General features: G+C 43.9%; 2 protein-coding genes and 1 long non-coding RNA gene across 3 annotated transcripts in view; 1 reads left to right on the forward strand and 2 right to left on the reverse strand.

The window, feature by feature from the left end:
• Positions 1-20,160, reverse strand: part of cpxm1b (carboxypeptidase X (M14 family), member 1b) — a 41,162-nt gene extending 21,002 nt beyond the window's left edge. Inside the window, exons 1-6 of the mRNA XM_028590294.1 lie at positions 19,753-20,160; positions 13,315-13,424; positions 13,070-13,209; positions 12,525-12,609; positions 1,824-1,983; positions 1,648-1,739 (exon numbers count right to left, since the gene is read on the reverse strand). Of these exons, the coding sequence (XP_028446095.1) occupies positions 1,648-1,739; positions 1,824-1,983; positions 12,525-12,609; positions 13,070-13,209; positions 13,315-13,424; positions 19,753-20,086 (921 nt within the window). The 5' untranslated portion in view covers positions 20,087-20,160. The remainder of the gene's footprint in view (positions 1-1,647; positions 1,740-1,823; positions 1,984-12,524; positions 12,610-13,069; positions 13,210-13,314; positions 13,425-19,752) is intronic.
• Positions 1,050-2,784, forward strand: LOC114563429 (uncharacterized). The gene is made up of 3 exons (XR_003693615.1): positions 1,050-1,087; positions 1,807-1,995; positions 2,363-2,784. It is a non-coding gene; the product is annotated as an uncharacterized LOC114563429 (long non-coding RNA).
• LOC114563428 (uncharacterized) lies at positions 8,306-11,734 on the reverse strand. Its single transcript, XM_028590295.1, has 3 exons — positions 11,310-11,734; positions 10,497-10,669; positions 8,306-10,176 (listed from the first exon to the last, which is right to left on the reverse strand). Exons 1-3 carry the CDS (start codon positions 11,544-11,546, stop codon positions 8,514-8,516), a joined length of 2,073 nt encoding a protein of 690 aa, XP_028446096.1. The 5' UTR covers positions 11,547-11,734; the 3' UTR covers positions 8,306-8,513.
• Positions 20,161-20,841: the final 681 nt, after the last annotated feature.

Here is a 20,841-nt window from a genome sequence, read left to right on the forward strand (position 1 = left end):
ATGTGGATCTGTGTTTGTTTCCGTGGGCTGTTTTCTGACCGTCAGATGCAGCTCGGTGTCTCCAAACAGACCGCAGGTAGTGGCAGCACAGTGACGACGCTGCCATGAAGGAGTGAAACCTCCCATAGTATTTGTTTTATGGTCAGACTGAGACCAGACCACACACGCTGTGGGAGCTTCCTAGACTCACTGCAAAACCCCCTAAACTGGTAGGCTGTGTGTGTCAACATGAGGCTGGAGTTTTATTAAAAAAAAAAAAAATCTCTTGATGGCAAAGCTTTTCTGTCAAGAAGTGTCCAATTGGATTGAGTTAAATGTCAGGAGCAGATTGAAAACATCACTGTCATCATGCAACGCATTCTCATGAATGGGTCCGGATATCGTACGGAAACTTCCAACAATTTGTATGATGTCCTACGAAATAACGGCAAGTGCCAGCCGGTAACAGTTAAAATAAATTTAGCCGAGAAAAGGTCACTGTGAGCCTGCTACATAGCGCCTTGAGGCCTTGGTCCGTAAGCGGCTGTTGCAGTTAAGTTTAGCCGACAAAAGGTGACCGTCATGCTGCGACAACAGTTAAACCTACATTGTGTAATGTTTTGAGTTGATTCTTAGCAAAAGCCCCTTTGTTCTTTCACAAATATGTGCTCATTCATGTGTAATTACGTCCCCCAACTAATCAGAGTATTCTCGTGAGCGTAGAATCTGCCATTCAGAATCATTCAGAATACATACGAGCGAGTCGCTCAAATGACGGCCGCCATGTTGTGCCTCCGTCTTTAAAATACATAAGCCAAAGAGGGACATACCTCCGCCATTCGCGCTTTTACACTCAGTGGCACCGTGACGAATGCCAGGGAGGGGGAGAAGATTACTTGCTACTGCCGGTGGATTTGAAAGCCGGTTGAAAATGGAGGATTTTTTAACTTCGCCAAGGAAGTTAAAAAGAGAATTAAAACGACAACGCGACAGGCAAAGCAACAAGACCAAAGTTAATATTGGAGTGGCTTTTCCAAGATGGAAAGAGATCATAAGGAGCAGGGATTTTAAAAAGGGACACCGAAGTTGCCTGCTTTCTTCTCGACGGGTAATTCAGCCTATTTGTGTAATTTCAAAGTTTTATAGTTGCTTGGCTAACTATAGCATGGTTATGCATAACGTCGTGATTTACCTGGCAGACAACTCATGTCGTGCAATTGTAACACAGACAGCTAGAATAGCGGCGTGTAAACGACGGAGATACTAAGAGCTAATTTCGGGTTCGGCCACCGTAGGAGTTAAAATGCGCTCGGAATGGGAAGGGCTGGAAAGTAATATTCATTTGGTTGTCATATACAATTTCACCGCTAGATGGGAGAAATTCTTACACAATGTAGCTTTAAGTTTAGGCACCAACACAACTAGTTAAGATTAGTTAGACTGCAGAGACACGAACATACATTTTCTGGATCAAGGTCTTTTGGTTTCCCCAGAAAACCTAATGATTTACAACCAACCCATCCAGCCCCACCTCCCCCCTACTCCCTCCATACAGCAATGCATACGCGGAATATAAACACATTGCAATGCATTACTTTTCGTAGCTATATGTACAAATGGTTCAAGCCTGCGTCATGAGTCTCTTCTTCTTTAACACCATTGTCTAACCTTTCTCATCTCCTTGTAGTTGTGGTGTCTGAAGTCCAGCTTGTCTTTAGACCCTGTTGGCTGTGTCTGCCACGCGTAGATATTATTCGGATCTGTGATAATGGGAAAGGTGTATGTTAAAGTGACCAAATAAAGTTTACATAAAAACATTGATTCTAGCAGTTGGCCTCCTCTACCTGGGAGCGCGCAGCCCAACATCTCAGCTCTCAGACAGATGTCCCCCAGCGTCCCGTTCTGGTACCAGGTCTGTGGGTTGATCCGGATGTAACGGGCCACCGTGGAAGTGTTGAAAAGGGCGAGGACAGGCGTCTCTGTGTCCTGGTTTCCTTCAAATACCTGCAGCACAAGGTGACGTGGTGAAACACGAGGAATCTTCAGTCTTGTGGTAGAAGTGGTTTAAGACGGAAACCATGAAATCACATTACTAAAATCTAACCAGGCACCTTTCTCATGATGTCATCCATTCTCCTGTCCATCCACAGCCTAAATTGCATTAAAAAAAAAAAAACGTGAAAACACTACTCCATATGGAGCTCAGCGTACATTTTTGCAGGAAGACTTCTAAACTTATTCACATTTCTCTCTCTTCTAAAACTGAAAATCTGTTAGAGGCGTTCACTTTTATTTTAATCAATCAGAAGCGGCCTTGAATTTCACGAGCCAATCACAGCATGACATCCCTGTTTTAAACCTGTCTTCTCTCTCTGCTGCTCAGTTGTGATTCAGGCTAAGAGCACAACCCTCCTCCTCCTCCCCTTGCTCCTCCGGTCTTCATCTCGCACGGCTCCTGGTTCCTCCTCCGGCAGGCCACTACCATCGGCTCCTTGGTTCGGTCTTCGGGTTCCTCACACCACCACCAGTGTCTAGACTCCATTGGGGGACCAGCTTCTGGCTTTCTAACCCCCTAAATATATATAATTTCATAATGATGGAGTCTAATCTCCAAAGACTGTGATATGTCATATCATGCATTCGTACAATAAATCTTTGCATATCTGCAACCAAATCTCTCCTGATTGAAATACGGAACAAGGCCCATGAAACGACACGTTTAGCTGTCATGATTTTTAGTTCTATTTGGCCATGCCATCACCTTCTACTCACCTTTTTTTAGGTGTCCTTACATGTCTCCCTAAAAAAATCAGACAGCTGCAGCTGATTCAGAACGCTGCTGCTCAAGTCCTCACTAAGACCAAGGAAGTGGATCACATCACTCCAGTACTGAAGTCTTTACACTGGCTCTCTGTGCCTCAAAGAGTTGATTTCAAAATACTTTTGCAACTTTATAAATCACTAAATGGTTTATGAAAAAGCTAGGCAGAGATGGAGTGACCCTGCCCGGAGGAAGCCCGGGGCCCCCGTCTGGAGCCAGGCCCAGACGGCGGGCTCGTCAGCGAGCGCCTGGTGGCCGGGTTTGCCACGGAGCCCGGCCGGGCACAGCCCGAACAAGCTACGTGGCTCCCATCTCTCCAGCCCATGGACCCACCACCTGTGGGAGGAACCGTTGGGGTCGGGTGCGATGCCACATGGGTGGCAGTGAAGGTCAGGGGCCTCGACGGACCAGACCCGGGCGGCAGACGCTGGCTCTGGGGACGTGGAACGTCACCTCTCTGTGGGGGAAGGAGCCGGAACTGGTGCGGGAGGTGGAGCGCTACCGGTTAGATCTGGTGGGGCTTACCTCTACGCACAGTCTTGGTTCTGGAACCGTACTCCTGGATAGGGGTTGGACTCTTTTCTTCTCCGGAGTTGCCCAGGGTGTGAGGCGCCGGGCGGGTGTGGGGATACTCACAAGCCCCGGCTGAGCGCCGCTGTGTTGGAGTTTACCCCGTGGACGAGAGGGTTGCCTCCACACGCCTGCGGGTTGTGGGGGGAAAACTCTGACTGTTGTTTGTGCATATGCACCAAACAGGAGTTCGGAGTATTCGGCCTTCTTGGAGACCTTGACTGGAGTCCTGCATGGGGCTCCAGTGGGGGGACTCCATTGTTCTGCTGGGGGACTTCAACGCACACGTGGGCAATGATGGAGACACCTGAGAGGCGTGATTGGGAGGAACGGCCTCCCTGATCTAAACCAGAGTGGTTGTTTGTTGTTGGACTTCTGTGCTAGTCATGGATTGTCTACTTGAACACCATGTTCGAACATAGGGATGCTCATAAGTGTACCTGGTACCAGAGCACCCTAGGTCAAGGTCAATGATCGATTTCATAATCGTTTCATCTGATCTGAGGCCGTATGTTTTGGACACTCGGGTGAAGAGAGGGGCAGAGCTGTCAACCGATCACCATCTGGTGGTGAGTTGGGTCAGGGGTGGGGAAGACTCTGGACAGACCTGGTAAGCCCAAACGTGTAGTGCGGGTAAATTGGGAACGTCTGGAGGAGGCCCCTGTCCAACAGACTTTCAACTCACACCTCGGGCGGAGCTTTTCGTGCATCCCTGTGGAGGCTGGGGGCATTGAACCCGAGTGGACAATGTTCAAAGTTTCCATTGCTGAAGCTGCGGCGAGGAGCTGTGGTCTTAGGGTCTTAGGTGCCTCAAGGGGCGGTAACCCACGAACACCGTGGTGGACACCGGTGGTCAGGGAAGCCGTCCGACTGAAGAAGGAGTCTTTCCGGGATATGTTATCCCGGAGGACTCGGAGGCAGTTGCAGGGTACCCGAAGGGCCCGAAGGGCTGCAGCCTCTGCCGTGAAAGAGGCAAAGCAGCGGGTGTGGGAGAAGTTTGGAGAAGACATGGAGAAGGACTTTCGGTCGGCACCAAAGTGCTTCTGGAAAACTGTTCGCCACCTCAGGAGGGGGCGGGGAACCATCCAAGCTGTGTACAGTAAGGATGGGACACTGTTGACCTCAACTGAGGAGGTAATAGGGCGGTGGAAGGAGCACTTTGAGGAACTCCTAAATCCGACTAATACGCCCTCTATGTTAGAGGCAGAGCTGGAGGATAATGGGGATTGTCGTCGATTTCCCAGGCGGAAGTCACTGATGTAGTCAAACAACTACACGGTGGCAAAGCCCCGGGGATTGATGAGATCCGTGCAGAAATGCTCAAGGCTCTGGGTGTGGAGGGGCTGTCCTGGTTGACACGCCTCTTCAACATTGCGTGGAAGTCTGGGGACGGTGCCAAAGGAGTGGCAGACTGGGGTGGTGGTTCCCCTTTTAAAAAGGGGGACCAGAGGGTGTGTGCCAATTATAGGGGTATCACACTTCTCAGCCTCCCTGGTAAAGTCTACTCCAAGGTGCTGGAAAGGAGGGTTCGGCCGATAGTCGAACCTTGGGTTGAGGAGGAACAATGCGGATTCCGTCCTGGTCGTGGAACAACGGACCAGCTCTTCACTCGCAAGGATCCTGGAGGGAGCCTGGGAGTATGCCCAACCGGGTCTACATGTGTTTTGTGGATTTGGAGAAGGCGTATGACCGGGTCCCCGGGAGATACTGTGGGAGGTGCTGCGGGAGTATGGGGTGAGGGGTCTCTACTCAGGGCCATCCAATCTCTGTATGACCAAAGTGAGAGCTGTGTCCGGGTCCTCGGTAGTAAGTCGGACTCGTTTCAGGTGAGGGTTGGCCTCCGCCAGGGCTGCGCTTTGTCACCAATCCTGTTTGTAATATTTATGGACAGGATATCGAGGCGTAGTCGGGGTGGGGAGGGGTTGCAGTTTGGTGGGCTGGGGATCTCATCGCTGCTCTTTGCAGATGATGTGGTCCTGATGGCATCATCGGCCTGCGACCTTCAGCACTCACTGGATCGGTTCGCAACCGAGTGTGAAGCGGTTGGGATGAGGATCAGCACCTCTAAATCTGAGGCCATGGTTCTCAGCAGGAAACCGATGGAATGCCTTCTCCAGGTAGGGAATGAGTCCTTACCCCAAGTGAAGGAGTTCAAGTACCTTGGGGTTTTGTTCGCGAGTGAGGGGACAATGGAGCGGGAGATTGGTCGGAGAATCGGCGCAGCGGGTGCGGTATTGCATTCAATCCAAAAGAGAGCTTAGCCAGAAGGCAAAGCTCTCGATCTACCGGTCAGTTTTCGTTCCTACCCTCACCTATGGTCATGAAGGCTGGGTCATGACCGAAAGAACGAGATCCAGGGTACAAGCGGCTGAAATGGGTTTCCTCAGGAGGGTGGCTGGCGTCTCCCTTAGAGATAGGGTGAGAAGCTCAGTCATCCGTGAGGAGCTCGGAGTAGAGCCGCTGCTCCATTGCGTCGAAAGGAGCCAGTTGAGGTGGTTCGGGCATCTGGTAAGGATGCCCCCTGGGCGCCTCCCTAGGGAGGTGTTCCAGGCACGTCCAGCTGGGAGGAGGCCTCGGGGAAGACCCAGGACTAGGTGGAGGGATTATATCTCCAACCTGGCCTGGGAACGCCTCGGGATCCCCCAGTCGGAGCTGGTTAATGTTGCTCGGGAAAGGGAAGTTTGGGGTCCCCTGCTGGAGCTGCTCCCCCCGCGACCCGACACCGGATAAGCGGACGAAGATGGATGGATGGATGGATAAACGGTTTATGGCCAAAATACATTTCTGATCTGCTACTAGGCCTACACAATGAACCACCCAGACCTCTCAGGTCTTCTGGGACAGGTCTACTTGCTGTCCCCAGAGTCAGAACTAAACAGGGGGAAGCAGCGTTCAGTTTTTATGCTCGACATATCTGGAAAAAGCTCCCAGAAAAACTGCAGGTCCACCGCAACTCTCAGTTCTTTCAGATCAAGGCTGAAGACCTTACCTTTTCATGGTGCCTTTCTTTAAATAATTGTTAATTTCTTCTACTGCACTGTTAATTTTATTCTCGTATTTTATGTTTTTGATCTTTTAATCGTTTTGATCTGCTCTTTAATGTTTTATGTAAAGAACTTTGAATTGCCCTGTTGCTGAAATGTGCTGTACAAATAAAGCTGCCTTGCCTTGCCTTACTCTCTTTTGCTTTGACATTTATCTTCTTGAGATTTACTGTTTTGTCCTCTCATGTGAACACTTCTGTTATGCTCAATAAAATACAAGAAGACATAAACTGACTTAGATATGTCTTTTTTTATAGTCATTTGTCTTTTGAGAACATTTGAACCAGTCTGATGCCCCATGGAAAAAAAAATCTTTGCATGATTGACACTTCATGGTCAGCTGTGGCTTTGGCACACATAACTTAGAGCCCACTCAAATAAGCAAACCTAACCACAGCTGCAAAGTTTCCAAACCAGTTTTGCCAACCTGAATAACCAAAGGGCAGAGGAGTTTCATAAATCTAACCCAATCACAAAGCCCTGTGACTGAGGTTATCCCTTGTGTTGTCCTCGGGTCACATTTGACCCGCTTTCAAAGTTTTTTTATATCAGAAATATGGGTTTCTTAACAACCAAATTGCCCCAAAATAACATGGATGCATGCATGTACGTTGTATGGAACCCATACATCCATGTTCTTTGCAGGTAAGATTAATGATTTCTTCCATTGAATTTTGGTTGTTTTATTTAATTTCATGGCATTTGAAAAAAAAAATGTAAATGGTTTCAAAACAACATCCTGACCAAACTTTGACATAAACCAGTCTGTGATTCACTCAACATCCTCTGATCTTAACTATTGTATTTTTTCAAACTAAAAAATTAGGTATAATGTAATTTTATTAGGTTTATTTACCATGAATCACAAAAAAAGCATTGAAAATAGGGACAAAAACGTAGCCAAAAGCATAAAAAAGCATAAAAAAAAGTCTAAAAAAGTAAAAAAAACCCCGCATTTTTCAATTTTGACCCAGAATGACGAGTTCATGGACGACGGTGAAGACAACACGAGGGTTAAGAAGCTAACAAAACAACACAATGCATTAGTAGTATTATTCCTTCCTAACAAAAATTAGTAACTTCAGACTTTTTTTCCACTGTTAGATTGTTTGCATGCTGTAAAAAGAAGAAATAACTGAATTTTGTATGTACCCAACATTTTTCATGTCCTTCAATAAACACTAGTGACCAAATTTTCCTTTACAGGCTTTTGTTGGAATGGTGGGAACATCTTGTGGATAAATTAAACTGTAATGACTTTCCCTTTTCTTATTTTCTTCCACAAACTGACATTCAAGATCAAGTGTGTGCAGGAGTGTCAACATGAAGCGTTTTCTTAAAAATGTAGTGCAGGAAGTGCTCAAATGTAACCATTTTACAATAAAAAATGTCAAAGAAATGTACCAAAAGCCATTAAAACATGCTGTATGAAGAGCAGCAGGACATTCCCCTGAACCTGACAGAATATGATTTATGAATTTATACATGAAAGTATTGCCAACTTAGCAATGCTTCCAGTTTCCTACAAAATATCTTTTACTTTTACAAAGTAATTTAGACAAAATAGAGAGTTCAATTTGTAAAGAAGGTGAGTACATACTTGTAATGTTTTAAGACAGAACTAGGCAATGAAATACTTGTTCAGTGGAAAAATAGACGAGTGTAGGTTGATGAGTTTATAAGCAGCCATTTACATCCTTGGGAGTTTTTTAGAGAGAGCTGCAAAAGTTACAGTTAACAGTTCTTTATCTGACAGAGATTGTGTTACACATACCAACAAATGCTACTGAAACTACCTTTTTTTTATTATCAATTTATCTCTTTTTTCCATTTTCCATCTTTTAGTGTATAAAATGCTACGAAAAAATGTCAAATGCTGATGAAATTTAAATCATTTCTTTATTTAATATGGAAAAGTAAAGGTGCCATTTCCTAGAATTCTTAGGGCCAGCAAGTCATTTTAACATGTAGGCAGCTGAGGAAGGGTGGAATGCGTTGGGTAGGAGGTTGTGGGGACAGGTAGGGTTTCAGGGTGTAGTCTTTAGTAATGCAGTAAATGTTAAAATGACTTGTCTGTCCTCTGTAGCCAGCTGGACGTCTTAGACCTCCTCTTTGGTCTGAGTCCTACAATTCCTCGTGATCTTGTTTTTAAGTTCCTGGATGAAATGGATGATGTTCTTCTTTTTCTTTGGCTCAACGACTGCCTGCTGGAGCTTGGAGGAAGCATGCGCGCTGCCGAGGATCTGTATCACCTGCTGGGCGATCAGCATACAGTAGGCTTGTATGGAGGCCTCGTACTTCTTCGACGACTCTTCCCAGTCAGGGTCGGCTGAAGAGCCGCTTTGGACCTTGATCATTCTACCCATTCCCCAGGATGCCGGAGGGAAGATGAGCGATGTCATCAGGCGCTTTATGGCTTCCTCAACGAAGACGTACACCTGCTCAGTGGGCGTGATGACACCGACAGACCATCTTGTCGGCTGGCTGAGTTCTGAATCGGACCACGCCTTTCTGCCGGGAGCCAGCGACCTAGGAGCCCTCTGTGCCTGTTCGTCAAACATGCTAGCGAGCTTGTCTGCCAGCATCTTGGAGAAGGTGAACAGCTTGTCCTGGCTGATCAGCTTTTCCAGCCCGGTCAGTGCTGCGTCGTCACCCAGGGCGCTGCTGTCGTCTTGTTTCAACGACTGCTCCGTTTCATCCAGGAAAGACTTCACCACGCCGGCCATGCTGTTGACCACAGACTCCGATAAACCAGTCGCTGTGCTGTGGAAGCTCTGAATACTACTTCCCTCCTGGGTGTCCTCAGCTTTGTCATCCCTTGTGTTGGAAAGAAGATCAGACAACACCCTCCTTGTCTCTTCCTTTTCGTCCTCCCTCAGTTTGTCTGAAGCCTCTTTGTAGGACTTATAAAACTTCCGCATCGTCTCCTGCAAACTGGTTTTAAGCGCCACGGCTGTGGAGACAAAACGTTTCTCAGACACGCTGGTGTTTTCGGACCATTGCCATGGGTAGGTCCATTTCCTTGGCTGTGGCTCCGACAATTGTTTGACACTGTTTAAGACAGTGTCCAACATATCTGAGGCCACAGAGTCCACGTTGGGTTCATGCGTGATGGCCCTTCCCTTGAAACAATACGGGGAAAACATGAGCAGTGACCTCATGAGGAATCCCTTCAGTATATGCAGGCACGTATCTCGAAACCTACTGCATGAAAGTTCTTTGACAACCTCCTCAGGGGACACAGTCATCGGATAAGTTGTTGCCTTGTCCTGAAGAGGCGACCTGTCTCCGTCTCCGACTTCAGAACTTGCCTCCTGGGGTCTTTTATCCTTTGGGCTTTTTTTAAAGGCTTCTTTTACTTTGCTGGTGCAGCACTGAAGTTTCTCATGGAGGTACCACCACCAGCTGCAGCAGCACAAGTCCAAATCCAACTCTTTCAAAGATCGTTTTTCTGTCTCTTCCCTGGTCCGTTTTAACAATTGAATTTGCATGGCGATGTTTTTTAGGAGTCTGCTAACAGGGCCTTCTGTCAGCTCTGGACAGGTGTCCAAGCTTTGAACGATGGCTGACATCACCTCCCCTGTTGCCGGATCCAAAAAACTTTCAATGTCTTGCCATGACCCTAATTCACAGAGGGCCCCGTCTACAAATCTCACAGACTTCTTTGAGGCAGACCTGGCTTCTGCTGCCTGTTCCTGGCCCTGGTCCACCTGCTGCGCCACTTCTCCCAGCATGCTACCGGCTGACATTTGGGAGGCAGAGCTACCCAAAGAAAGAAAGAAACAGTAATTGATTAGTTGAATCACACTTGAAATGTACAAAATTAATCTTAAATAATGTAAAACAGAAATAAATTAGCTAATTTTCTGTTACAAACAACTGTTTTTTTTACCCAAATGAATGAACAACTAATCATTCTCATCAATTAATCGACACGTTATTTTAGCACTACTCTCTTTTCATCAGCAAAAGAAGACTCTACGGGTTAACTAAAACAGCTGCTCCTGCTGTTGTCACGTATTAATATACACACTGTAGGATCATTTAGACGCCTATTCAGGGATGAGAGGTGGATATTCTACCTTCTGTCTTTGCACTGAGTCTCCTCCTCTTTGCAAGATTTACTGGGTGAAGCCTCCGAGGGATCTTGGGTCTGCAGATGGACCGTCAGGGCCGGGACCAGCACCTGGGACACCAGCTCGGACACCACCCCAATGATCCTCGTAGACACCTGGGCCAGGTGAACCTGTGTCAGCTGGAAGGAAAACACACAGTTTAATACCGCCTGTAGGCTAATGGAGACATTTAATGGCTGCTTCTGTGTTCTAATTCTAAACAACTGAAAACAAAGTGAAACCCTAAAGGTTTTATCATATGCCTTATGATTTATCATGGTTAAAATTAACTGGTTATATTAGAAACCAGTTGCCTAATATTGCAAATTAAAAAGGCAAAATAATGCCCTTAAATTCAGAGATATATGTCAGCTGGAGTTCATGTAAGTTTGTTTTTTTTCAAAAACAAATTCAAACTGATTCCGTTTTTTTCCAGCACATATTCAGCTCTTATTCTGTTTAATCACTTAATTTTAGACTGTTGCACCCTATGCTGCCGAATGTATTCAAAGAAAAAGGGACATTTTGGTTTGAATTATTTTCTGTTAAACAATAACCAAATGCAACTAAAGCTAACAACTATGCCTACTTTAGTATGAGTAAAGATTTATTCAGCAGGAACCAGACTTTCTGTCAAAGAAAGCACTACGAGATAACAGGTGTGTTTTGAGCAGAGGTAAAGTACCGTTAAGTTAGCTAGCAGGTAGCCATAGATTTATACTGACTGTAGCTAGCTATGTCTATGGCAGGTTACAGGTAGCTAGCTAGCAGTTAACTTACTGGTTCTCTCATCCTGTCCCGTATGGTCTCCCACTGTCGGTCGTCCAGGCTGTTGATAAAGGAGGAGAGGATGTTGAAGCAGATATCCTTTTCCTCCTCCTCCTCCTCCTTCCTCTCGCTCAGCACACTCTCTGCCACGAATCGCAACGCCGCGGCCCGGTCCTCATTCCGGGGTCTCGGCGAGTCAGGGCCCGCGCCTCGACTCACACTAGTCTCCGTTTCTCCGGAGCCCTCCATTATGTCTTCAACTGTCCAGGCACGGTGTCCGCGAGGAAGGTGCTCGTGCTGGATACTGACTAAATATTGAAATTAATCACAGCAGACTGCTGTTCGTGTCTCCTTTCAACCCGATAGTCATTGTTGTTTTTGTTTAGTTTTAAATGACCGTTCCATAACAGTAACTTAACCACTTTATTATTGTAACCATGACGACGAAGGCCCCCCAACCAACACCAAACCATAATAATTTTTTTTAAACCTAAACAATTCTTTTTTGGGCCCCAATCTAACCAAATAGCATCATCATAAAACTGACGAAGCAATGTGCAAACATATTGATTCACATATTCATTCACTGCTTTTATTGCCAAAGCTAGGATACTAGCCAACATATAATTTACCTGGCTACAAAGTGGATATCACTTTAAAAGTATGACATTTTTCAAGAAGTCTGCTGTTCATACATCATGGAAGCTATTAAATGCTGTTTAAAAATACATGCTTATCTATTTTTTAGTTAGGCCTATGTTATTTCCTGGACCTGTTTTTTTCTTTAAAATCAACCAGTCCTGCTACATTCCAAATGAAAAATGAAAAATTACAAGCAAATGAGTAGGAAACTTAAAAAATATAGCCTGTTTCCAAAGGTTAAAACATAGCCTACCTTAAGTGAATAGGCGTACTGCACCATCCTCTCTAATTGTTAAATTCACCATATTTGTAGGCCTATGTATGAACTGATTCTTCGTGTTACTCAGTGGCAGAAAGGGGAACGTCATGGTGCTATTCATGTGCTTTTCTGGATTTTAGCTGTAAATGCTTCATGTTGCATGGCCTAATAAAATGAGAAAGGGAAAGTCATACCAGTGTAATTCACACACACAAGCTGTAACCATCCTTACAACAATAATGCCTTGAAAGCAGAAGGCAGGGGAAATGTACAAAGGAGATAGGAGTTGAGTTTGAATGTTGTAAAAGAGCAATATGTTCACTCACAGCCTCTTCGGTCCCGTTCATGCACGGCTTCCAGACCAGCGAGTCGTTACTGAACTGCACCTTGTAGGTATGCACCACGTTCCAACTGTGGGTGAACAAGACACGTCTTGTTAGCAGGCCTACATATCAGTTCACGTGTAATACACAGAGTAACCTTGCAAGATAAGACCCCCCATGCACCATTAGAGAAAACAAGCATCACATCGTGCATTTATCTATTTTTCAAATTTACAGGATTAATCAGAAACATTACCTGCGGTTCAGGGAAAGAAAAATAAGGATGATAGAGGGAAGCCTGGTATTTATGTGTCTTAAGATAGGCCTATACCAAAATATACAGTGCAGGAAAAGTGCAGTGCTGACTATTAGCTTTAATTTAAAGGCCAGATGAATAGTATTGGGAAGCTGTTCATTTTAGCAAGTGTCGAAAGACTTTTGAGAGGGATATAACAGTGAAGAAGTGCTCCAAAAGTGAACATCTCAGCACAACTACGTTTCCCAGTGTTCACTGTGACCCTGTATGAACTTTAACCTTCTGTACTGACCTCCAGATGGAGCTGCGACCCTGCAGGATGACACCGGTGAAGCGAGTCGGTCGCAGAGCATCGACCTCCAGCCACTGCTTCTCGTCTCTGTACTGAGCACACCAGCCTCCATCGTAGATATCACCGTCCTCTACTCCAGACTGCAACACACACACACACACACACACACACACAGTGATATTGTTGCTCTGTAGATAGCATGTAATAGATAAAGTTGTTGGTTTGCTGTTAGTCTGTGTGGTTACCTGGATGTTGAGTCGGCCGCGGTGAGGGCCCAGGCCTCTACGCTTATAGGATGACGCTCTCAGCTGGTTGTCTTTTACCTTCAGTGACTCCAGACCCAGTGGAGGACATTCTGACACAGTCAACAGGGATTTACTCACATTTTGAATACTACAGTATTATACCATGACAGGAGAAGGCAGAGCAGTTCCAGAGGTAAAACTCTAGTTTAACTTTTGCGCAGACAGTGTTAAAAAGCCCAGCCGTTAGAGCATGAAATTCAGTCAAGACAGAAGATTATTGTCCGTGTTGAATGATACCGAGTTTATTGTGAAGTAAAGCTTCAAATTCCATCTTACATTGGGGGAAAAACTCATGGGACCAGCATCTCAATCCACTTTGCACCTCTGAATCAGACAGCAGGTTTGCACACTATATTTACTGCAGTTATACAAACACATAGTTTACTTACTTAGATTTTGACGTGTAATTGAGTATTTTTCATATTGAGGTATTGCAACTTTTACTTAAAGCTATGGTGCATAGTTTCTGTCGCCCCCATGAGGAATTCTAAGTAATATCAACATAGCTGCCTGTCGGCGCGTCCACATTAGAGGATGGATACCCGAACCGCTGGGTACCGCTGGGTCCCGACGGGTCCCGACGGGCCAGGCCGGGTTCGGACAGATATTTAGAAATGATGTTGGGGTTCGGGTCGGGCTCGGTCACATCAGCGCGATAAGGCATTGAACATTTTAAACAGCTTATTAACGTGCGCTTGTTGCCCCGTGTGCGCTGATGCGCTCATCTGTTGACATTTCCGAACGCCCAACCGTTGCTTAATAAAAGCGGGCTTTCCACACAAACAAACGTAGGCTACATGTGTCATTAGTAAGAGAAAAAAATTAGATTTTAACTGTGTCGGGCTCGGGTCCTGCTTGGTTACTGCTCTGTCGGACGCGGACCGGGTACGGACAGAAAATTTTGCCCCAATCCACACTCTACAAGCCTTCAGTTACCACACACCACACAGTAGCCAAGGAGGACAGGGAGGATTAAAAAAAAACATGATGGACTCTTCGAGTTTCTGTGCGCGAAAGCCGCCGGACGCCACAGTCTTCTGAACATACAGTAGCCATACTGAGAAATCCAGAGAGAGTTGTGTCGAGCTGATAGTCTTTTATTAGCTTTGTAGCAACTCATTTGGCAACGGCTTGAATGTAACGGACGTTCATAACTATCAAAAAGCTACGCACTAAGGCTTTAAGTGAAAATGGTCTTCTGATACTGATGGATTTACAAAGCCAGCCAGGGAAGCAAATTGAAAGAGATATAAAAAGGAGAGCAGGAAATAAAGAAAGTCCAACTCTCTTGCAGAGGGTGAAATGTCTTTAAACCTGTCTAGGGTCCCCTGCTGCCGTATTAACGCCTCAGACAGACTCTCATTGTCTGGAGGGTTCAGCTCAGGTCAAACGGCCTCTTCTTGCCAGGGAGCTTTCCTGGCCGTTAAAAAGTCTCAGGCCAAGATATAGAAGCAGTGTAAATGAAAGCTAAATGTAGCTGGCATTTCCTATAAAGAGCATTTCCCCCCTTTTGCCTTGTGGTCCAGCTGGATCTCTGTTGAGCTGCGTGTGACTCAAAATGTTGCTGAGCTCTTAAAAAGTCATTTATATTTGATTTATTTTAATTCTTTTTTGTTGTTACTGTTGACCGTAGGGATTTCTGCCCAACCACAAACTTGTGAAACAACTGAAGCTGAGCCAGAGAGTAAAGCAGTCCACAACCCAGCTGATTATCTCGGTGAATAAATTCCACAAGGAGAAAAAAAAAATTAAGATTGTTTGTAAGTTTTGGGGCAAAACCTTTAAGCACATAGTGGTCCTGGAAGAGAGGAGCTTTATTTCCTCTGCCTAACCCTAACCCTGTAAGTAACCCTGTCTCTCCTGTCTATCTCAGTTTTCACATCCACTCCCCCCACACCCTTGTTCACTTCCTTTTGCCTTCTTTCCTCTCTTTGAAAGCAGCACAAGAGGAAGATGCGTCCCGAGATGCCTCATCAGAGAAATATCCCCCACCGAGTCTAATCTCCCTGGATTCCTCCACATGACCTCTTCGCTTCATGACTCAAAGAATGCTTTTGGGCAATATTTAGGCTTTAATGAAGTATTAATTGTGCAAAATGCAAGTGAGTCAAACTCATAACTAAGCAACGTACATTTAAATGTATCATATTGCTGTAACACCACCTGTATAAACATCATCAGATGGAAATTGGTGGCCTATCCCATTTGCCTTAAAGAAAACTAGAGCCTGACCGATATATGGGCGGGTCGATATTATCGGCCGATATTAGCCATTTTCCAAACTATCTGTATTGCCATTTATAATGGCCGATAAATGAATATTTAAAAAATTGAAAAAAGGTCGAAACACCCTTCAACCATTTTATGAGTGCCGTTGTATAGTCTGTCCACCAGAGGGCGCTCTACAACGTCCCTGTTGGCAACACTCGTGTCTAACCCTTTAAGTTTAATATCTTAAATTTGTATTTTTATACATTTTATTTATCAGAACTTTAATTTATTCTGATGTTCCTCTGTTCTGTTATATAATAAAACAAACAAGTTTATTTTTAAACTGCATTATCATATTATTTTAGTGAGGACTCTTAAATAACTACAAATATATAATGTTAGGGAAATCTGTTTATGTTCTGTTAAGTGTTTCTGGATTATTTTTTTTTAAATATATATATTCCGATATATCAGAATATCGGATTTTTAAATCACCAAATATTTATATCGATATCGGCCTTAAAAATCCTTTATCGGTCGGGCTCTAAAGAAAACATACAATATCAAACAATTAACAAATCACTTGTTCCATGCGTAACCTTCCACTATATTATATTTATATTTGAATTTGACTAGACGATCTTGAGATATCCATCAAACAATCTCCTTGGATTAGGGAGTAAATGTTTAAACTCATCACCATTCTAGTTTCTCGCTAAATGGATGGTGAGTATTAAGCTTTTCTTCCTTTCATGCTTGTAGGATTTCAAACTTGTGGCTCAGGAGGTGAAGTTTGTCGTTACCGGTTGTGCTGTATGGGACCACCCACCAAATCACATTTTCCACTTTTGCTGTCTTTCTTTCATCGAAATAACAGTTGACATCTCACACAGACAGGAAATGATGAACACAACTGAAAGCAAACTTAACATACACAAGCAACTTTGAGTCCATGAAAAGCGCTATACAAATTCAATGTATTATTATTATTATTATTATTATTATTATTATTATTATTATTATTATAATACATGGCAAAGTGAAAAGACACTTGACTCAATTTGGAGTATTAACCATTGTGTTGTCCTCTGTCTGTTTCACCTGCTTATCTCCCAATTCTGCGTAAGGCCTACATCTTCTTAGCCAACTTCATTCCAACTTGACACTAGTTTTACACTTCTTGTTGGAAATCTTGGTTAACAAACCTCATTTATATGAAATTATACCCAATTTTGGAGTCAAAAACCCCGGAAATTATGAATTATTTTGACTAATTGTTAAGATCAGAGGATGTGGAGTGGATAATCACAGACGGGTTTACTGTATGTCTAAGTGTAGTCAGTATATCGTTACTGTTACTGAGGAGGTTCTATTATCAGTTTCTACTTTCACATTTTTACTTAATTTCCCAACATTGCAACTTTTCCTGCGTATCACTCACAGTTAATCCAACTCCAGCACTGGCTGACAGGCCTGACCGAACTTTAATGAGCATCAGCTCTGATTTGACGTGGCAGGTTGCTTACTGAGCATTTATTTCTAGCCACCTCCACAAGCTAATCTCTGCTTCGACCTTTCCCTCGCTCTATATACACGCAGAATATGTGAAGGCGCTCTGTATACACATACTTCCTCAGTCGGCTCAATTCCCAGCCCAGTACACACACACACACACACACACACACACACACACACACACACACACACACACACACACACACACACACACACACACACACACACACACACACACACACACACACACACACACACACACACACACACACACACACACTCTATCACCACAGCTTTATATTGTAGACAGTAACTGTGGCGGCCAAAACAATCTATCGCTTCAATGTTTATCATATATTCTAAGGTCATGACTTGAATGTCCTTTTAAACATAGTACAACGTAGTTTAAGTTTGTGTGCATGTGGGAGAAAGGTACCAAAAGAGAGACTGGAGAGAAGCATACAGAGAAAAGACAAAGGTGGACAAATAGGAAATCAAAAAAAGGACATGAGACATTTACAATGTCTGCAGAGGCCGGTAAATAAAGATATGGGACATCTTTGTGGCCAGTGAGCTCTCTGATCAGCCTCACATGAAGATGCTCCCAGTCTTCTCATCAAGGGTTTATCAGAGTCTGTGCTTTCAGTAGTGAAGCAGCAGATTGTATTTTTTTGTAGCAGTATACAGGTTCAGTACTGACTCTACAGCGTTGTGGAGATAGGTCTGGCGACTACAGGTTTAGATATACAGTATTCACTGCCTCAGCAAGGGAGCCACATGAATCAGAGCTGGGTCTGATTTTCTGTTAAATTAGCAAATAGTTTTATGGTGTGTTTGATGCTTTCCTGGGTTTCCTTTGCCTCAACTGACAATTCAATGTGTACCAGTGATCTTCACATTTCAAATAAACTATTACGTTGGTGAAGAAAGTATTAATGGTTGAAAAAAATCACCTGAGACCACTTGAATTGTCCTGACACAGTTAACCCCATAAAGTTAGTGAAAGCACTTCAAACTGTTTGCCACTAATGTCTGATTGACATACTGCAGACATCAGTGCTTACGCCCATACATACGTGGGACTGTCTCCGTGGCTACTGATTGGCTCACACTGTGTTTGACCTGAGGTTTGGCTTTCTTAACAACCTTTGGCTTCTTGGTGATGAGTTTGGGTTTCTTCAGGATCTTTTTGGGCTTCTTCGCTACCTTAACGCTCCTGGTGGACCTTCTTTCTACAAGAATGCAAACCATTTCATACATAGAAAACTTTAACATGTTGAATAGCATTACTTCAGACTGGGAATTAGTCAGTACAGTACACCAAGAAGAACCATTTTGCATTAAACTTTACTTTGAAGAAATAAATTGGACATTTTTGGAATTACGCTTAATTTGCATGTCGAGAGTTAGATGAGAACATTGATCCCAAAACACACCTCTGATTAATGAAGACACTAAGTACAACCCTTTAGAACCATGCGACAGGCGCACTGAGCCTTTTTTCCGCCGTCAAACTAGCAAAAGTGAATGTGTGCTTCACGCCGTGCGCTTAGATCATTAAAATAGGGCCCTTGGTGCTTCCAGTCTTTATGATAAATTAACCATCTGCTGCCTGTGGCTTCATATTTAAAGGACATATATAAGCAAAGCACCAATCTTCTTATCTAACTGTTGGCAAGAAATAATGAGGGTATTTTCCTAAAATTTTGAACAACTCCCACGGGTTGGAAAGTTATTTATTTACCACCAACGGAGGACACCATGGAGAGCCACAGCATGTAGATATTTACATGTATTCACATTATAGCCATTTGGCTGCAGCCGCAGCTTCAGTGAGTGTACAGTAGAATCACTGCCTGCATGGACAACATCACATTGGTCGGTTTGAAGGAGGAGTGTTAGGGGTCTTGTTCTTTTTTTTTTTTTTAAATCTGAGGCATCACACAGCCCATCTGGTTTTCATCAGTTAAAAAACACGCACACAGCTAAAATGTCTCACTGCACACAGGGTAGAATGTGGAACATCCTCCCCCAACCCTCGGACACCGACTCTCTGACCGCAGATATGCAGAGCCCACAGAGCTCTCGTTACACTAAAATCGGAGTCTTTGAAGAACCCTGAAAGATTCTTAGACTTGTTATTTAAAAGCTGAGGCATCATTAACTAGAACTAACACCAATGGGTCATGGACCTTTGACATACAGGAGGGGGTGGGGGGGGGGGGAGGGGTTTGGTCTGATGTGACCTGAGTAAAAAAAAAAATGTATTCCCCAAACTCCCCCAGTTTGTAGATTTATTATATATATTTTCTAAAGATGCAAACTAAACAACAATCCTGGTTAATTTGTTCTCAGGGGAGGTTTTCTGTATGTTTGTTTGCAGAGTAACACATGTAGGCTACACTTGAAATTTGAACTTCAACAGCATGGCTGTTTCTGGGAAAAGTAATTAGTCATGTTGTAAAAAAAAAAAAAAAAGTGCATGTAGGTTAGCACAACTGCCCTTATGCAGATCTTTCCATTCAAGTAAAAATAATAATGTGTCCATTTGATCACTCATTATTGAATACCACAGACACACTGCACATTTTCACATTAATGATGTGGTTTCATAGTGGCTAAAACAAACACACAAACATATAATCTTCTCACCTAATTCCAAAGGACCTTCTTCTTCTTCTTCTTGTGTCTCTTTTCTGGACACTGCTGTGTCCGCTGTCTTACCAGTGTCTTCAGTCAGATGTTTAGTAGTTGGAGTGGTTTTGGGAGGCTTAGCTGTTGCCCGTGAAGCTGTGAATGTTGTGGTGGGAACCTCGGTACCGTTTGTTTCCCCTGCAGGAAATAGGCTCTCAGTTGTAGGGAAAGCTGGATCCGAATCCACGGTGGATCTCACTGCAGTCGTGTCATTAGCAGTTCTGGCCGAAATGAGGAGAAATGATCCACAGTGCAGAAATAAGAACAGAGTGATGTGCAGAGCTCCTGCCATAGTAGCTCCTCCATGCAGAAACCCCTCTGACACCAAACAGCCATTCAACCTCCCTGACCTGCCGCTCCGCAACACCATCAAGTCACCCCCAATGCAAAGAACTACTTCCAGTCACAGGTTGGAAAAATAAAAGCTGTGTTGGAAGAAGTATTCAGATCCTTTACTTAAGTTAACGTACTAATCCCATACTGTAAAAATACTAGTACAAGTACAAGTCCTGCATTGAAAATGTTACTTAAGTAAAAGTATGTAAATAAGTAAGTAGGTATTATCAGTAAAATGTAATTACTCAAGGCAGAGAAATCCTCAAATTTTAGAAACTGGAAAACAGTTCAATGTTTAATGGTCTAATCATTTCAGCTGTAGGCTACTTGGAGGCAGTTACATTGTTGGGTAGTTTAATTAAATATTAAAACATTGTATGTTATAAACTACATGTGGTTTGTGTGCAAAAATCCTAATGTGTAAAGTAACTGGTAACTACAGCTGTCAGATGAATGTAGTGGAGTAAAAAGTACAATATTTCTCTCTGAAATGTAGCGGAGTAGAAGTAGAAAGTAGCATGAAAAGAAAAGACTTGAGTAAAGTACAACTACCAAATATGTTTATTTAAGTACAGTACTTGAGTAAATGTACTTAGTTACATTCCACCACTGGTTGTAAGTTATGCGTTGTGTTTTGGTGCTAATTTTTTCCGCTTTCCATTTTGTGCCAAGTTTTGTTTTTGGTTATGTTGTCTTTCTTTTTGTTTCTTT

This window comes from Perca flavescens, chromosome 10 (genome assembly GCF_004354835.1).
Source record: "Perca flavescens isolate YP-PL-M2 chromosome 10, PFLA_1.0, whole genome shotgun sequence".
Lineage (NCBI taxonomy): Eukaryota > Metazoa > Chordata > Actinopteri > Perciformes > Percidae > Perca > Perca flavescens.